Below are 16,933 nucleotides of genomic sequence, written 5' to 3' on the forward strand. Positions count from 1 at the left end.
TTTGGCAACATAATTATTTCTTTCAATTAGATGTCATTCAGATCCTCCAATGTACATCAATCCCCCTACTTTGTCAAGTATATATATATATATAGTCTGTGTATATTTATGTTTATATTTTTATATGTATATTACTTATTATATATAAAATCCCTGCTTTGAAGAACCTCACAGTGGGGAGGAGGGAGCAGCCAGAGATTACAAAACCCCTAACTGAAGCCATGATAGAGGTAAGCCTAAGGGTGTGGACAACACAGAGAGAAAGGGCTGCATTCCATACAGGTCATGACTGGGCTGAATCTAAAAGGAAAAAGGAGAGGTGCCTGGGTGGCTCAGTTAGTTAAGCATCTGACTCTTGATTTCCACTCAGGTCACAATCTTGAGGTTTGTGAGTTCGAGCCCTGCGTCAGGTTCTGTGCTGATGGTGTGGAGCCTGCTTGGGATTCTCCCTCTGTCCCCACCCTACTTGTGTGCACTCTCTCTCAAAATAAGTAAACTTTAAAAAAAATTTTAATTTTGTAATGTTTACTTTTGAGAGAGAAAAAGAGACAGACAGAGTAAGAGGGGGAGGGGCAGAGAGAGAGAGAGAGAGAGAGAGAGAGGGACACGCAGATTATGAAGCAGGCTCCAGGCTCTGAGCTGTAGGCACAGAGCCCAACATGGGGCTCAAACTCGCAAACTGCGAGATCATGACCCGAGCCGAAGTTGGATGCTTAACTGACTGGCCCACCCAGGCACCCCAAACTTAAAAAACTTTTTAAAGGAAAATGGACAGTTGACCAGACCAAGAGGGTAAGGAAGAACCTTCCAAGGGGAAGGGAAATGCATGCCAGGCTCTGTGGGGGAACCAAACAGCTCTTTGGGGAACTGCAAGTAGTTCCCTGTGGCTGTAGTTAAGGGGTCAGGGGGATGTGGCCAGCAACAAGGCTGGAGAAGTGCACAAGGTCACATGCAGGGGCACCAGTTGCCCATAATCGGGAGATGGGCTCTACCTGAGGTCAATGGGGGTCCTCCAAGGGTTTTAAAAGGAAAAGAACACGATCAAATTCACACTTTTGGAAGATGGTTCTGAGAGCAGAGTAGAGGAGGGTTTGAAGGGGAAAGATTTGAGGCCGAGATCACTTAGGAGAATAGTTGTAGCTGTCGTGGTGGTGGGGACGGTGATCTAGTGGCATTGGTGATTAGTAGTAGTAGGAACAGCAGTAGCAAACGGTGCCAAGCACCATTCCAAGTGCTTTATAAATATAGACTCATTTAATCTGCATGACAACACTCTAACATGCAGTAAGTGTTTTCAACAGCCCCATTTTCCAGATGATGAGACTGAGACCCAGTGAGACTAAATAACCTCCCCAAGGTCTACAGTCCAGCTCCAGAATCCACAGCTATTGCATGAGGACTGCGGTGTTGCCTAACACTGTCAGTGAAGATGGCGATAATCAAGAGATGCTAAAGAGATAGCCTCTGAGACAGGGGTGTGCGAGGGGCGGGCCGTTCCGGTTGGGCAGATGCCCGGCTAGGAGGGTGGGGTCAGAATTCCACGAGACTGGTTTTCTACCTGCTCAGCTTGCAGCACCTGTGGAGCCTCAGCAGAAATTTCAAGAGGTGGCCCCGTGAGGAGTTGGAGCTTAGGCGAGAAGTGCAGGAGGCGAGTCAGGAGCAAAAGGTATGGGAGATCCTGGCCCTTACTGGGTGGCCGTTGAAGCCAACGGGGCAGGTAGGCTGGCCTGGGGAGGGCAGGGAGAGAGGAGGACCCAGGCAGAGCCCGGAGGAACATCCAGATTTGAGGAATGAGTTGAGAAATAATGCCCCAAAGTGAGATGAAGAGAGGTGCAGGAGAAATAAAAAAAGAATGAGGTCAAGGGGATTAAGTGCTACAAGGTGAAATAAAACTTGAACAATAACCATTTCACTGTAAATACAGTTACAGGGCATGCAACGGGGGTGGGGGGGATATTTTAATATAATTGGCAGACATGAGTAGATGGGGTAAGGGGCCCTTTTGTAAACTGACAACGGGAGAATAAATTGATACAGTCTTTTTCTTGAAGTATGGTTGACATATAATGTTATATTACTTTCAGGCGTACAACACAGTGGTGTGGACAATTCTGTACATCACGCCCTGCTCATCACGGTAAGTAGAGCCCCCGTAAGCTGGTACAGCCTTATCAAAATTGAAACATGCACAGATATGACCCAGCAAAATTATAATTAAGTCACACATACAATCATACAAGTTCCCAAAGACCTGCGCCCAAAGATGCTCGTAGCAAAATTTAGATATTCGTCCATAAGGTAATTATCGAATAAATCGTGATACATCCGCACCACGGGCCAGTATCTGTCACCGAAAAGAGAAAGACGGATCTACATGCACCGATGTGTGAATAGGTCCGCGACAGCCTATTAAGGTGCAGGATGGTACATGTAGTTAACTATCACTTGTTTTAGGGAAGGAAGGAAGGAAAACATGCTTGTATATGCATGGGGAAAAGTCTGGAAAGATGGACACAAGGTATATGTGAATCTAAGGACGGAAAGAGTCCTTCCTGTTTGACTTCAGATGCTTCTGTGGTGCCTTTATTCTTTACCATAGTCCTGCTTTGTTTTTCCAATATTAAAGTGGCTTGATTTCAGAAAAGGGCTTATTGGAGGCCGTGGCCTGAGGTCATTGGTAATGTTGGCAAGAGCTGCGTCAGCAGAGCGGTGGGAAGGGAGCTAGCTACAGCAGGCTGAGCGGTGAACGAGAGGTGGCGAGGTGAAGACAGTCCCCGCTTTCTCCAGAAGTCTGCCTGCGAGGAGGGCACTAGGGGAGTGGTAGCCGGAGGGGTCCTCCGACAGAGGGAGGGTGAGCTCAGGGAAAGGGATGGGGGATGGGGGATGGGGCAGAGAGGCCAGGAGGCAGGACCCTCGAGGATGTGAGAGGCAGTGTGTTCCACAGACAGTGCAGAAATTTACCAGAAAGAGAAGGAGGGACACTTCTCACGCTGACTCTACAAGGAAGGAAGAAGGTGTGCAACAAGGGCACGCAAGCCTGTTCACGGGGACCGGGGTCGCCCGCATCTTCCTTGTAAAGAAGGAGGTGCAGTTTCCGCACGCTCGGCGACAGAGGTAGACTAGGCATACTTCCACCTTCAGACTGGCAGGCTCCTCCAGCAGCCATTAGACTTTCAGGTAGGCATGAAAATCCCCAGCCCTCATCACAGAATCTCCAGGCGGATCCTGGGCCTGGAGTCAGAGTCTCCGGACAGACCTCATTCCTCCGAGGGAACTCTCCCCCTGGCGGGCCTCCTGGAATTCACCCTGGGCAACTCCAGGTTCGAGGTTTCCCCATAAAGTCCACTTCACTCTTTTTCCTGTCCGACAGCCCTGACTGCTTCCAGCCCTGAGTCACAGAGGAGGTACCAGTGACCACTCCAATTACAACAGCAGCTGTAGCGGCGACAGCAGGTAAGTGAGTGTTCAGGCTGAGGGCCGCCGGGGGCATTTTTCTGATGGACGTGACTTTGAAACTTCAGTCTCCTCCACGGAGCCCCCGAGAACCGGGGTGATGAGCTTTCAAGCTAAAGCTAACAAAATCTTCACCCGGACAGCATATGGTACAAAAGAACTTACTGCAAGTGTGAGAGACTCTGTATCTGCACTGTCCAACGTGATAGCCACGCGTGGCTCTTGAACCCTTGAAAGATGGCTGCTATGACTGAGGAACTAAATGTTTTGTTTCACTTTAACTCATGTTAAGTAGCTCCATGTGTCTAGTGGCTATCGTACTGGACAATGCAGATCTAGAACAATCGCCTCATTTTCCAACGGGCCACGTCAAGGCCCAGAGAGAATTGACTTGTCTTAGTTCACCCTGACCATCAGCAGCAGAACCAGCCTGTTCTTGATTCACCCCAACATCCATATGCAGGTGGTGGGTTCAGGGGAAATGAAATCAACCCAGTGGACGTCAAGAAGCTAGCAGGTGGGGAAATGTCAAATCTGGGCTCCCCCTACGGGGCGCCTGGGTGGCTCAGTCGGTTAAGCGTCCGACTTCAGCTCAGGTCATGATGTCACGGTCCGTGAGTTTGAGCCCTGCATTGGGCTCTGTGCTGACAGCTCAGACCCTGGAGCCTGCTTCAGATTCTGTGTCTCCCTCTTTCTCTGACCCTCCCCCGTTCATGCTTTGTCTCTCTCTGTCTCAAAAATAAATAAACATTAAAAAAATTTTTTTTAAAAATCTGGGCTCCCCTTTCGACACCTTTTCATTTAGTTGTCTGGGACAGAGAGGTACCTAACAGAGCTCAGAAACCTGAGGCTAACATCCGGCCCCTTGTTAACAGTGGAAAGAATACAGGATTTAAGGTCCGGTAAAAAACATTGCTTAAAAATTGTTTAAGGGGCACCTGGGTGGCTCAGTCAGATGAGCGTCCAACTTCAGCTCGGGTCATGATCTCGCAGTTCGTGAGTCCAAGCCCCACATCGGGCTCACTGCTGTCAGCCTGTCAGCACAGAGCCCACTTCAGATCCTCTGTCCCCCTCTCTCTGTCCTTCCCCACTTGCACTCTCCCAAAAATAAATACAGTTTTTAAAAAAAATGTTTAAAACCCAGTTCCCTGCGTCACTCTGACGAAGTTGCTTAACTCCCAGAGTCCAGTTTCCTCATTCACCAAATGTGTACTTCATGGGTTTGTTGAGAGGATTAAATGTACAGATTCTTTTTTTTTTTTTTAAGGTTTTATGTTTAAGTACTCTTCACATCCAACATGGGGTTCAAACTCACAACCCTGAGATCAAGAGTTGTTTACTCCACTGTCTGAGCCAGCCAGGCGCCCCTAAAATACAAATTCTGGAAAGCACTTTTCCCAGGAGCTGGACCCTGGTAGGCACTCAACATTATAGCTAATGTGACTATTGTTATCCAGGTCAGAGAAAGTGAAGATGTACATCAGAGTCAGCCTGGAAAGCCTACCCACTGCTTTTCCTTGCTTGGGGGTATAGTGGAGAGACGTCATTGTATAGTTGATACACTATTTCAGTAACAAAGATCACAATGATAGGGGCGCCTGGGTGGCTGAGTCGGTTAAGCGTCCGACTTCGGCTCAGGTCATGATCTCACACTCTGTGAGTTCAAGCCCCGCGTTGTGCTCTGTGCTGACAGCTCAGAGCTTGGAGCCTGCTTCGGATTCTGTGTCTCCCTCTCTCTCTGCCCCTGCCTTGCTCACGCTCTGTCTCTCTCTCTCTCTCAAAAATAAATAAACATGAAAAAAAAAATTTTTTTTAAAGATCACGAGGACAAAGGCTAACATCACGCTTTCTGTACGTCTTAAGAATTTTACGGGTAATTCTTCAGTCAATCCTCAGGACAACCTGACGCGTTAGGTGCCATCGTTGGTCTCATCTTACAGATGAGCAAACTGCGACTTGGAAAGGAAAAGTCACTTGCCTAGAGCTGCTCGGCTAGCAGAATCCTTATCCTGCTTTCATGTTCCTCCCTCCGTGTATAACGAGCTTCTGTCTGGTTTTGGCATCACCCGGTCAGGAGTCACTGCATTCTTCTCCGGCATGGGAAAGGGAAGGGTGACGAAGAACGTGTGCTAAACAGTTGGACTCAGAGGTTCTTTTGTAGGGGCAGACAGCCTGGGTGAGTCTGCTGCAAGCTTTGAGAATATTCTGCAGGGACACACGGACTAACAGGCTAGGGCAAGGCATAGTGGAGGGGATGGAGGTATCGTTTGCTGGGGCAGGGGCTTGGGAGGGAGCCGTGAATTCGTGTTCACTGCTCTGCCCGTGTTCATCCTTTCCATTGTAATCGATAGCCGATGTGACAAAACCTATTCCTAGTGCCACGCAACACTGCTTTCAAAACTGTTTGGACTTGGATACGTTGTTAATTTTTCCCCCCGAAAGGCTTTCTTTCTAAATCCGATGGTCTTGGCTCCAAAGACGGTAGCTACGGCAGAGCCAATCCCAAGTGTACAAGCCGAGAAAGAATCGCAATGCCCTTAGAGGAGCCCCTGGTCAGGGCAGATGGTTGGGCAGGGAGGTGAAAGACAAGAGAGTGGGGCCCCCCCTTGGGGGTGGGAGTTCTCACAGGGATGTGACATGGAGAAGGAATCTGTAAGGCTTTAAGGGTTCCTGGGGTGAATGGGATGGGACAGGAGGCAGGAGGAAACGATCTCTGTCGTCTTCATGAGTCACTCTCCTTTGAGATGTGAAAGAGGTTCATGAGCCGGGAGCTGCCCGAGGCAGCTGGAGTGTGGAGAGAGTCAGACAAGGCAGCTGAAAGAACCAGGGGCTGCTGAGACCAGGGCAAAGGTGAAATAAACCCATGCTGTCCTGGGCAAACCGCTGCCTTTGTGTGGGCCTCAATTGCCTCATCTGTGAAATGGAAAAGATTGTCTAGAAAACACCATATGTCCCTTACCAATATGGGACTCTACCGGTCCAGAAAATTACTTGTGATCCAAGAGCTGACCTGGGAATTAATTATTCAAGTTATCAAAAGTATCCAGCACCCTGAGGACTCCACCCTAGAATTGAGCAATCTAAATCCTCCGCTCACTTCCTCCACTGTGTTCTCACCACAGCCGCCCTGTCAGTCAGGCACATCTGCCCTCCTGGACGCATCGCATTGTACAGGTGAAAGTCCCAGACTCCTGGTAAGTCTTGGAACACCTACCCTCTCACCTTCCAGAATGTTTCTGTTCTCTATTCTTCTTAACACCCAGCCTCTGTTTATCCCAGACACCTCTCCCCACCCTGGGTGGGCTTTATGCATTTTTAGGCCTCCCTGCCCCCAAAGGGAGAGCTTCTGCCCTTCATCCCTACACCTCTCTCCAACAACCACTTAGGGCAACTCTCTTCACACCCCCTTCCCTTCCTAACTCAGTGAGCTCTCCTGCTTTGGCTAGGATTGGGTCTGAGGAAGGGACAGACATTGCTGAGTTCCACCCCCCACCCCGTCCACTATATTAAATGCAAATATGTGTGGATTATATTTATAGAGAGAAAAAATGCTAAAGTTGTATTGAGATGATTGAATTTTCCATTGCTGTTGAAAAGATTGCCTTCAATGTTTGGGATCTTATAAATGTCTCCGTTTTATAACATTTTCATAAAATAAATTGGACTCATCCCATCTGTGGAGTTTCTTTTTTTTTTTTATTTGACGTTTATTTATTTTTGAGACATAGAGAGACAGAGCATGAACAGGGGAGGGTCAGAGAGAGAGGGAGACACAGAATCTGAAACAGGCTCCAGGCTCTGAGCTGTCAGCACAGAGCCCGATGCGGGGCTCGAACTCACGGAGTGTGAGATCATGACCTGAGCCAAAGTCGGTCGCCCAACCGACTGAGCCACCCAGGCGCCCCTCATCTGTGGAGTTTCTGAACGGCCATGAGTCATCAAGGGTATGGCCATCTCACTCAATGAGGGAGTCTCCTGCTTGTTCACCGAGAACAGGACTGGGTGGTCAGTAGCAGCTAGCCAGTTCAAAGGCGTTTGGTTTATCATTCCTGCAAGGGCTGTAGATTTCATTCTGGGTCTACAGAATAGCTAAGAAAGCACTGCACAAAACAGCAAATGATGGGAGTCAACTGTATGCAGTCTGACTTCATGAGATCTTGAGAACTTAGCTTAGAAGTATATTTAATATATGAGGTATTTTTTTTTTTTCATGAAGCAGGTCTGTAGACTGTAAGTAGCATGTGGAGATGTCCACACCTACTTGGAATCCTGGCTGCAGCACTTGTAGGCTCTGTGACCCTGGGCTGGTTTTTGTGCCTCTCTGGGCCTCTCTTCTCATCTGTAAACAGGGGCTAATCATATCTATTTGTAACCATCAAGGGAGATCACGTACCTATGAGGCACAAAGCAGATCTCAGATATGTTAACTCCCTTCCCTTAGTTTCTCCCTTTAACTGTCAAAACATCCTCCCTAGAGATTGGTAAATTGAAAACCCAACAGGCAACAACAAACCTCGTCCCCCCCATCTCCCAGTGGCTGGGGGTCATTGCCCTGGCCTGGTTCTCTTTCCTGAGTCCTCTACCTTCTATCCTGATTTGCGGGGTCTCCCTCTGGACCCTCCAACTGACACTTTGTGGAAGTATAGCTGAGCACTGGATTATCCAGAATGAGGGCATATCTGTGAAATATACTTGACTGCTGCCTGTCCTGTCCTGATAGGGAAGTTTCTGTGGCCACCGTGGCCCTGTCTTCTCACAGCCAATGCTCATAACTGGGGGGAGGAAGGGGTCTCCTCTGTGGGCACAAGTTCTGCATCCACTTTAAAAAATGGGCCTTCTCTTAGGTCACTTGTTTCCCTTGAGAGCACCTTTGATCATCAGTTCCCAGAGGCGACCTACCCTTGACCTTGTGACTTCCTTGGATGTGACGCTGGGATAAACATGCTCTTGACTATGGGACTGCGGAGCCAATGACTTGCAGGTCTTGCCAACAACCATGGCTGAGCCAGCTGTACCATCTGCCTATCCCACAACCACCTTCTCCTCCTGGCCAGACAGGGCACCACCACCAGCACAGACTGATCGAATCTGCTCTGTGCGTGGTCTCCATGGGCTAAGAGGCTAACTTAACTGACCTCCATCATCTAGGCAAAAAAGTAATAACCTCTCAGGAAAGTGAAGGCTAAGAATTCTGTCACTCTAGGGGAAAGGGCATTACCTTTCTGGTGTCTCTTATCCCTACCCAGCTTTCTTCTTTACTATGTGTGATTGACAATAACAGACTTTCTTCCGTTAAAGAGAAAAGCTCCCTGGGAGTTTCGTTGTTGATGCTATTGTTTTACTATTTGTATTTGCTTTTCAACGTATTTGCCCTTTGGTTATTTTTTTTCTGGTTGAGATATAATTCACACACTGTCAAAGTCACCCACTTCCAATGTACAACCCGTGGTTCTTAATATATGCATAAAGTTATACAATCATCACCACTGTCTGATTCTTGAACACTTTCATCACCTTGAAAAGAGAGCCCGTACTCATTAATATTCCCTCCCTCCAGCCCCTGGCAACCACAGATCTGCTTTCTGTCTTTACTGATTTGCCTATGCCTTCATACATGGACTCATCCAGTATGAAGCCTTTTATGTCTGGCTTTTTTCACTTGGAATAATGTTTTCAAGATTCACTCACGTTGTAGCATAGATCAGTACTTCATTTCTTTTTGTGGTTGAATAATATTGCCTTGTTTGTATAGACCACAATTTGTTTATCCTTTAATTGGATGATGGACATTTGGATTGTTTCCACTTTTTGGCTATTATGCTGCTATGAACATCTGTGTACAACTTTTTGTGTGGACATATGTTTTCAATTCCCTTGGGTACATGTCTAGAAGTAAAATTGCTGGGTCATTGGTAACTGTGTTTAACTTTTTGAACAACTGCCAGGCTGTTTTCCAAGGTAGCTGCACCATGTTACATTCCCACTTACAATGTATGAGGGGTCCAATTTCTCCACATCCTTGTCAACATCGTTGCTGTCCATCTTGTTTTATTATGGTGATCCTAGTTAGTATTGAAGTAATTCCAGAACCATTTACTTTATGTTTTTTCTCTTTGACACTGGTTCCATTTTGAGGTGGGTCACAGACTTGCATATGGTCACAGGATGGTCATACCTCGGTATAAAGAAATGGCACAATGGTGACATATTTTGTGGTTCAAAAGCAACTAATTTGGTAGCTAGTCTATTTTAATTTACTTCCTGTTTGAAAACTGGGTTCATATTTCAGAGTGACTGCAGCTTCCTCCAGAGGCAGGCTTTGGGCTATCCCCGTAACACGGGCAGAGCCAAGAGAAGTGGGTTTACCTGGGGAGAGTCTGGGGGTGCTGGGGAGTCAATGATGGATGAAGGCACTCCCTAGCAGGACAGAGAGTATCCCCACCAGAACTGGAAAGCCACCAAAACAAGGATAGTGTGTCTCCACCTGTCTTCTCTGCTTCCTGCTGCCTCTGCTCCTCATGCTGGGAGCACACTGGCTTTCTCTGCTCACCTCTGCATGACACAATATGGCTCCTTAGAGCTCCCAAGACACTCTGTTTCATTGCCACCCACTTGGAGAATCAATCAGCCACCTACTTAGGATTTTTAATATATTTTTTTCGAAACTACACAAATACTCCCACTGCAGGTCTCCTGCATTCTGAAAGGAAAATACTGGGCTGTACTGAGTAAACTCTCCTTCTTCTAGCTCAAGTATCTTGCAACTGTATGCTGTTACCGCTAAATCTGTTTCCCCACACACTTCTTTTAAATAACTTTCAAAAAGTTGGACAAAGGGCTTCCTCCCTCAGCTTTATAGTCAAACTTTGATCTTTTTCTAGTGGTCAAACCCAACTGGATTGCCTGCTTCATCCCCCAGATCAAGAACTAAATGGTACCTCATGTTTCTGACATTAAATTCAGCCTCAACAGCCAGACATGCTCACCACTGAAGAATCCAAGACATGCTCTATAGGGATTATTTGAAGGGAAGTTTCAACAATGTTTTGGGTGATGGTGGTGTCGTGGAAAGTGCTCAGAACCTCTCTGGCTTTGAAGGGAACTACACTCTTCATGCAATGTACCACTTATCACTAAGTAAATGAGTCTCAAAACCCTAGAGCCACTATTTCCTAACATGAAACTTGCTTGCATGTAATATACAAGCCAAAGCGAAGAGTCAGAGGTTTATGGGCAAACAGGCTAGAGTCTGGGGAGATGTTCCTGTGCAGTAACTCTCACCTCTCTTCTCTAGGCCAGTATTTAAGTTTGCCTCAAATATGGAAGTAGACTGGGATAATTACAGCTTGGAAGATCTCTTCGACATGGAAAATTATACTTACAACACTGACCTGCCCACTATTCTGTCAGACTCTGCCCCATGCAGGCCAGAATCTCTGGAAATCAATCAGTATGCCATGGTGGTCATCTATGCCCTGGTCTTCGTGCTCAGCCTGCTGGGAAACTCCTTAGTGATACTGGTTGTCTTATATAGTCGGGTGAGTCGTTCTGTCACTGATGTCTACCTGCTGAATCTGGCCATAGCCGACTTGCTCTTTGCCCTGACCTTGCCTATCTGGGCTGCCTCCAAGGCAAAGGGCTGGATCTTTGGCACAGCCCTTTGCAAGGTGGTCTCGCTCCTGAAAGAAATCAACTTCTACAGCAGCATCCTGCTGCTGGCCTGCATCAGCGTGGACCGCTACTTGGCCATTGTCCATGCCACACGCACACTGACTCAGAAGCGGCACTGGGTCAAGTTCATATGCTTAGGCATCTGGGCCCTGTCCCTGATCCTGTCCCTGCCCATCTTCATCTTCCGCAGGGCCATCTATCCCCCCTATTCCAGCCCAGTCTGCTATGAGGACATGGGTGCCAATACTACAAAATGGCGGATGGTGATGCGGGTCCTGCCCCAGACGTTTGGCTTCCTCCTGCCTTTGATGGTCATGCTATTTTGCTATGGACTCACCCTGCGCACGCTGTTTGAGGCCCACATGGGGCAGAAACACCGGGCCATGAGGGTCATCTTTGCTGTCGTGCTCATCTTCCTGCTCTGCTGGCTGCCCTACAACCTGGTCCTGATCGCAGACACCCTCATGAGGCTCCGGGCGATCAAAGAGACCTGTGAGCGCCGCAATGACATTGGCCGGGCCCTGGATGCCACCGAGATTCTGGGCTTCTTCCACAGCTGCCTCAATCCCATCATCTACGCCTTCATTGGCCAGAAGTTTCGCCATGGACTCATCAAGATCATGGCCATCCATGGCCTCATCAGCAAGGAACACTTGTCCAAGGACAGCAGGCCTTCCTTTGTTGGCTCTTCTTCAGGGAACACTTCTACTACCTTCTAGGCCCCCGCCCCTGTTGCAGCCCCTCGGGGCTCCTCCCTTGCCATCAGCACCCCATTCTAAGCCTCACGCCCACTGGCTGTCCACAGTCTCTATGTCAAGGCAGCCCCCGTTGTGGTTACAGGAAGTTACTGGGGTCACGTCCTTATCAGGCCCTCCTTGTATGGTTGAGAAAGCCTGCCCTGCTGCCCCTCCCCTTACTGTAGTTGCTATGTCAGCTGCTAGAGCTCAGTCCATCCTACCACTGAGCCCATAGCACCCTGTCCCCTGAGACACTTCAAGACATTTAACAGACATTCTTTTAAGTGACTACAGAAAGTTCCCACCATTGGGAGCCATTAGTGGCAAACAGCATTGGTTGCTGCCCCAACTCTCTCTTTCTTGCCTGTGAGCAAAGTCCACTTCCCTTGAGAGAGGCCAAAAAGGACAGGTACTCCTTTCTAAGACTCCTTTTTGCTAGGAGTGGCCTTATCATTCACTTCTGACTAATAAGATTTAAGGGCATTAGTGTGCTGGTCAACCACTGTCCTGGGGAAAAAAAAGTCCTGATTTGTAGCATTTGCCAAGTTGCCTGGTGTAAATGCTCCACCGTGGCGATGTCACGGGTGGTGGTGTTTAGCAACCAGCTCACAAAAATCTAGGAAATGTAATGATCTGCTTTCACAAGCAGGTACAAACTGGCTTCAGTGCACCATTGCTTAAGAGGAAGTCTGCTGGGACCGGAGGACTCCTGGGAAGTACTCCTGATTAAACACACACACACACATACACACACACACCCTTGGTTCTTGCCTTTAAATATGGTTGTAGGATATAATGTGACAAAGTGGCAAAAACTAAGTATGCCCAACATACTTAGGCAGATGGAGTCAAAGTATAAAAAGGACCCGAGAATGAAGAGCCCAGAAAGAAACCTAAGCATAAATGGTCAAATTGTTTTCAACAAGGGCGTCAAGACTCTTCAGTGGGGAAAGGATAGTCTTTCAACAAATGGTGCTGGGAAAACTATTCACGTGCACAAGAATGAACTTGGTCTCTTCTCTTACACTATACACAAAAGTTAACTGAAAATGGATCAAAGACCTCAACATGAGAGTTTCAATGATAAAACTCTCAGTAGAAACATAGAGGAAAAATTTTATAACATTGGATTCGACAATGATTCCTTGGATATGACACCAAAAGCACAGGCAACAAAAGAATAAATAGATAAATTAGATTTCATCAAAGGTAAAACCTTATGTACGTCAACGGGTACCATCAACAGAGTGGAAAGGGAAACCACGGAATGGAAGAAAATATTTGCAAATCATATATCTTATACAGGTTACTTTCCACAATATATAAAGAATTCCTACAATTCAACAACAACAGACAATAACAAGTGTTGGCAAGGATATGGAAAAACTGGTGGAACCCTCGTGCACTGTTGGTGGGAATGTGAAATGGTGCAGTTGCCGTGAGAAACAGTGCCTCAAAAGATGACACCTAGAATTACTATACGATCTGGCAATTCCATGTCTAAGTGTATACCCAAAAGAACTGAAAGCAGAGAGACTCCGATATTGGTACACCAGTGTTCATAGCAGCATTATTCACAATAGCCAAGAGGGGAAAACAACCCAAGTGTCCTTCAGTGGATGATGGACAAACAAAGTGTTGGATATACGTACAATGGAATTTTGTCTTCAGTCTTAAAAAGGAATGAAGTTCTGATACAGGCTGCAACGTGGATGAACCTTGAAAACATTACACTAAGCGAAATAAGCCAGACAGAAATAGCGTATGATTCTACTTATTGGAAGTACCGAGAAGAGTCAAGTTCATAGACGAAAAGTAAAATAACAGTTACCAGGAAATGGGGAGAGGAGAAAATGGGAAGTTATTGTTTAATGAGTACAGAATTCATTTGAGGAAGATGAAAGGTTCTGAAGATGGCTTGTGGTGATAGTTGTACAACAGTGTGGATGTGCTTAATGCCCCTAAACTGTACACTTAAAAATGGTAAAAATGATAAATTCTATGTCATGTGTATTTTACTACAATGAAAAAAAAAAAAAAAAAAACTAGGTCCCAAAAGACAAATTGTAGCCACTGAACCAGCCATGGAACCATCTACCAATAATTTCTTGTTAAGGGAGATAATTAAATGTCTTTTTTTACATATAAACCACTTTTAGTCGAGTATTTAATTACTTGCAACAAAAAGCATCCAAACTGGAAAGTCAGATAAGGGTGAGCAGAGGTCCTGAGTGTAAATTTATTTACAATAAATAAACCCCTTTGCTGTTTATTGGACACACAGAGAGAAGGATTGAAACAGAGATCGAGGCCAGCCTTTCTATCTCCTTCATCCTGAGCCCAAGTCTGTTGTTGCTGGTCATGTGTTATGGAAGGAAATGTGTCCCAGGGTCATCTAGTGCTTCTCGTGACTTTGGGTGAAACCATAGTCAAGAGTGTCAAGGATGGGATTAGAAAAGCCAAGTGTGTTGACCAGATCAGCTAGACAGGGGAGCAGGAAGTCAGAGAGCTCTCCTGAGCCCAGTCAGCAACCCCTACTTCGAGTCTCACACAAAACGTACACTCACACACACACATGCACACATACGCCCATCATTCAGACTGGCAAAAGCACACTCTTGCAGCATAGGGAACTGATTTCCGCACAAAACAAAGGCTTCAACTCACTGCTTTAGCAGTATTTATTAAGGGCCTGCCAGCCCAGGGCTCTGGAATATGGCAGAGCCTTCCCCGGCAGCCCTCCTGTTCACAGGCCTTGTCTCTGCAGGGGACAAGAGAGCTCTGAGCAGCTTGCTAAGGAAATAAGACGTCAAGGGGAGTTGAAGTGCGCAGTCCCCAAACTTTACCAGGTTCTGATCCCCTTCCTGTTACCAGCTCTCTGACCACTAAATCGGAGGCCTGAAAACAGGCCTCTCCAGGGAGGCAGGAGCAAATCTCTTGAGCTGGAGTGTTCGAAGGGCATGTCACTAGCACTCCCAACTCAGGAAAGTGCCAACAGGATTAATCCAGGCAACGATTTATCCCTTGTTCTGAGCTCATTCTGTGCCAGGCACTGTGCTAAGCTCAGGTTCAGGCATGACCCACCGCGCTGGCCAAGCCTCCAGAGCAGCTTCTGATTCAGCAGGTGGGAAAGGCAGGTGAGCATGTATTTACTAGAGGGAACACCCGAGTTGCCAGAGGGGCCGGTGGTGTTCTGACCTGGCACAGTGGATGGGCCAGATGGCTCCCTGAGATCATTGTCAGTGGGAAGTTTCACTCTGGTTCCGGGGCTCTGCTCTTTCCTCCTATAACAAGGGCTCGAGGAAGCATGTTTCTCCAAGGAAAATAAGAGGATAAAACAAGCCCAGGAGCAATCAGGCAGAGACTCAGTTGCAATTAGGTGTCTGTTAATGTTTCTCTTTCTCACTCTCTCCCTCCCTCCTCCCTTGGCACAAGGGACTGACCGACCAAGCCATCACTAGGAGGAGGCAAATCCCGGGCCTGCCTTTGAGTTGTTGATTTCTTCCTTCCCTCCCAAGTTTCCAGGCCCGAGTCCCACTGGCAGGGCCCAGCTCCTTTTTTTTTTTTTTTTTTTTAAGGTTTATTTATTTTTGAGAGAAAGAGAGAGAGACAGAGCGCGAGCAGGGGGGCAGGGCGGGGCGCAGAGAGAGAGGGAGACACAGAATCCGAAACAGGCTCCAGGCTCGGAGCTGTCAGCACAGAGCCCGACGCGGGGCTCAAACTCACAAACAGAACAAACAGAACCGTGAGATCATGACCTGAGCCGAAGTCAGACGCTTAACTGACTGAGCCACCCAGGCGTCCCTAGGGCCCAGCTCCTTTCTGTCTAGATCTGCCTGCTCCATCTAAGCAGGGGGGCGAGGGGGGCGAGGGGGGCTCTTGCTTCTGGAGATATATTCCCCTACTTGCACGAACACCCTTTTTTCTCTGTGACCCAAGTTTATACCGCCTTCCTCCACAGCAACCCTTCCCCACTCTCTGTGGGATGGGCTCCCTCTGTTCATGAGATCAGGACAGCCTCCAGTCTCTCTTGGGTGACATAAAGAAGTACCTCCAGTTTGCATATCACATTGAAATTCATCGCATGCAGACCCACGTGGAAAACCATGCCACCACTGCCATAGTGGAGCCGGAGGCAACCCGGAGCCCCCCTCCCTCCCCGCCAACCCTTGCAGTACATAAATGAGGAAACTGAGGCCCGAACAAAGCAACTTCATCAAAATCTCATGGCTGGGTCAGAGTAGAGCTGCAATGAAAATTCCTAGTGTGGTTCGTTTTTTCAGATATTTTGCTTTTCTAGTGGTGAGACTTCAGGCCCCTTACAAACAGATGGGGGAAATATATACATGAACGTCTCAGAGCATTCCGCTCATACAGGTAGGGCCAGTCTCTACTTCAGTGCCTACACTCATATGATAGAGGTAAGGGCCAACTGAGGCTTGGGGCCCAGGGTTGGGAGCAGGCTCAGAACAGGGTTACCGTATTCTGAGCTGGTACGCAAGCCAGTTAAAGAGACAATTGGAACCCAGTACAAAGTGCAAAGACAGGCAGCCCTAAACCCTCTATCGAGGACACACGCGCTGTCACGCAGGGTTCAATTAGGAAAGCGGGACCCCTTGGAGGAGAGATAGGTTATAGGGATCTGACTGTATGCAGTTGTGGGAGCTGGCTAGACAGTCTAGGTCAGGCTGCGGTCTTTGCTTCTGGTGCTGGGACCCGGAAGTGGCAGGACAGGTGGCTGAGAAGGAGAGATCACGTGAAGCAGAGAATAGGACAAGCTGGACCGTGCAACGACAGACTGAGACCTGCACTGGCCTCTCATGGCCTTCAAGTTCAACGTGTGATGGCCTGCGGGACACGCCAATGCCTGCGTCATGAAGGTCAGAGCACACCTGGCTCTGGAGCAGGAAGTGCTGCAGATTCAGCAGCCGCCCCACACTAACAAGAGGAGCCAGCAAATGAGGCACAACATAGATCAGCATCTGCTGCCTCGCGCTGACCTTCCAGAGCGTAAAAAGAATGCAGCTTCTGCTGGTAAAGCTCACACAGAAGTCTCTCCTGGCCGACGGCTG

General features: G+C 47.8%; 1 protein-coding gene across 4 annotated transcripts; it reads left to right on the forward strand.

The window, feature by feature from the left end:
• The first annotated feature begins 499 nt into the window (after nt 1–499).
• Nucleotides 500–14,010, forward strand: CXCR2 (C-X-C motif chemokine receptor 2). 4 transcript variants are annotated; one of them, XM_043577793.1, is made up of 5 exons: nt 692–1,666; nt 2,085–2,137; nt 3,371–3,453; nt 6,576–6,647; nt 10,748–14,010. In XM_043577793.1, exon 5 carries the CDS (start codon nt 10,773–10,775, stop codon nt 11,841–11,843), a length of 1,071 nt encoding a protein of 356 aa, XP_043433728.1. In that variant the 5' UTR covers nt 692–1,666; nt 2,085–2,137; nt 3,371–3,453; nt 6,576–6,647; nt 10,748–10,772; the 3' UTR covers nt 11,844–14,010. The 4 variants fall into 4 exon arrangements, with proteins under 4 accessions (XP_043433730.1, XP_043433728.1, XP_043433731.1 ...); XM_043577795.1 differs by lacking the exon at nt 6,576–6,647 and having other exon boundaries at nt 500–1,666; XM_043577794.1 differs by lacking the exons at nt 692–1,666; nt 2,085–2,137 and adding an exon at nt 2,898–3,177.
• Nucleotides 14,011–16,933: the final 2,923 nt, after the last annotated feature.

This window comes from Prionailurus bengalensis, chromosome C1 (assembly GCF_016509475.1).
Source record: "Prionailurus bengalensis isolate Pbe53 chromosome C1, Fcat_Pben_1.1_paternal_pri, whole genome shotgun sequence".
NCBI lineage: Eukaryota > Metazoa > Chordata > Mammalia > Carnivora > Felidae > Prionailurus > Prionailurus bengalensis.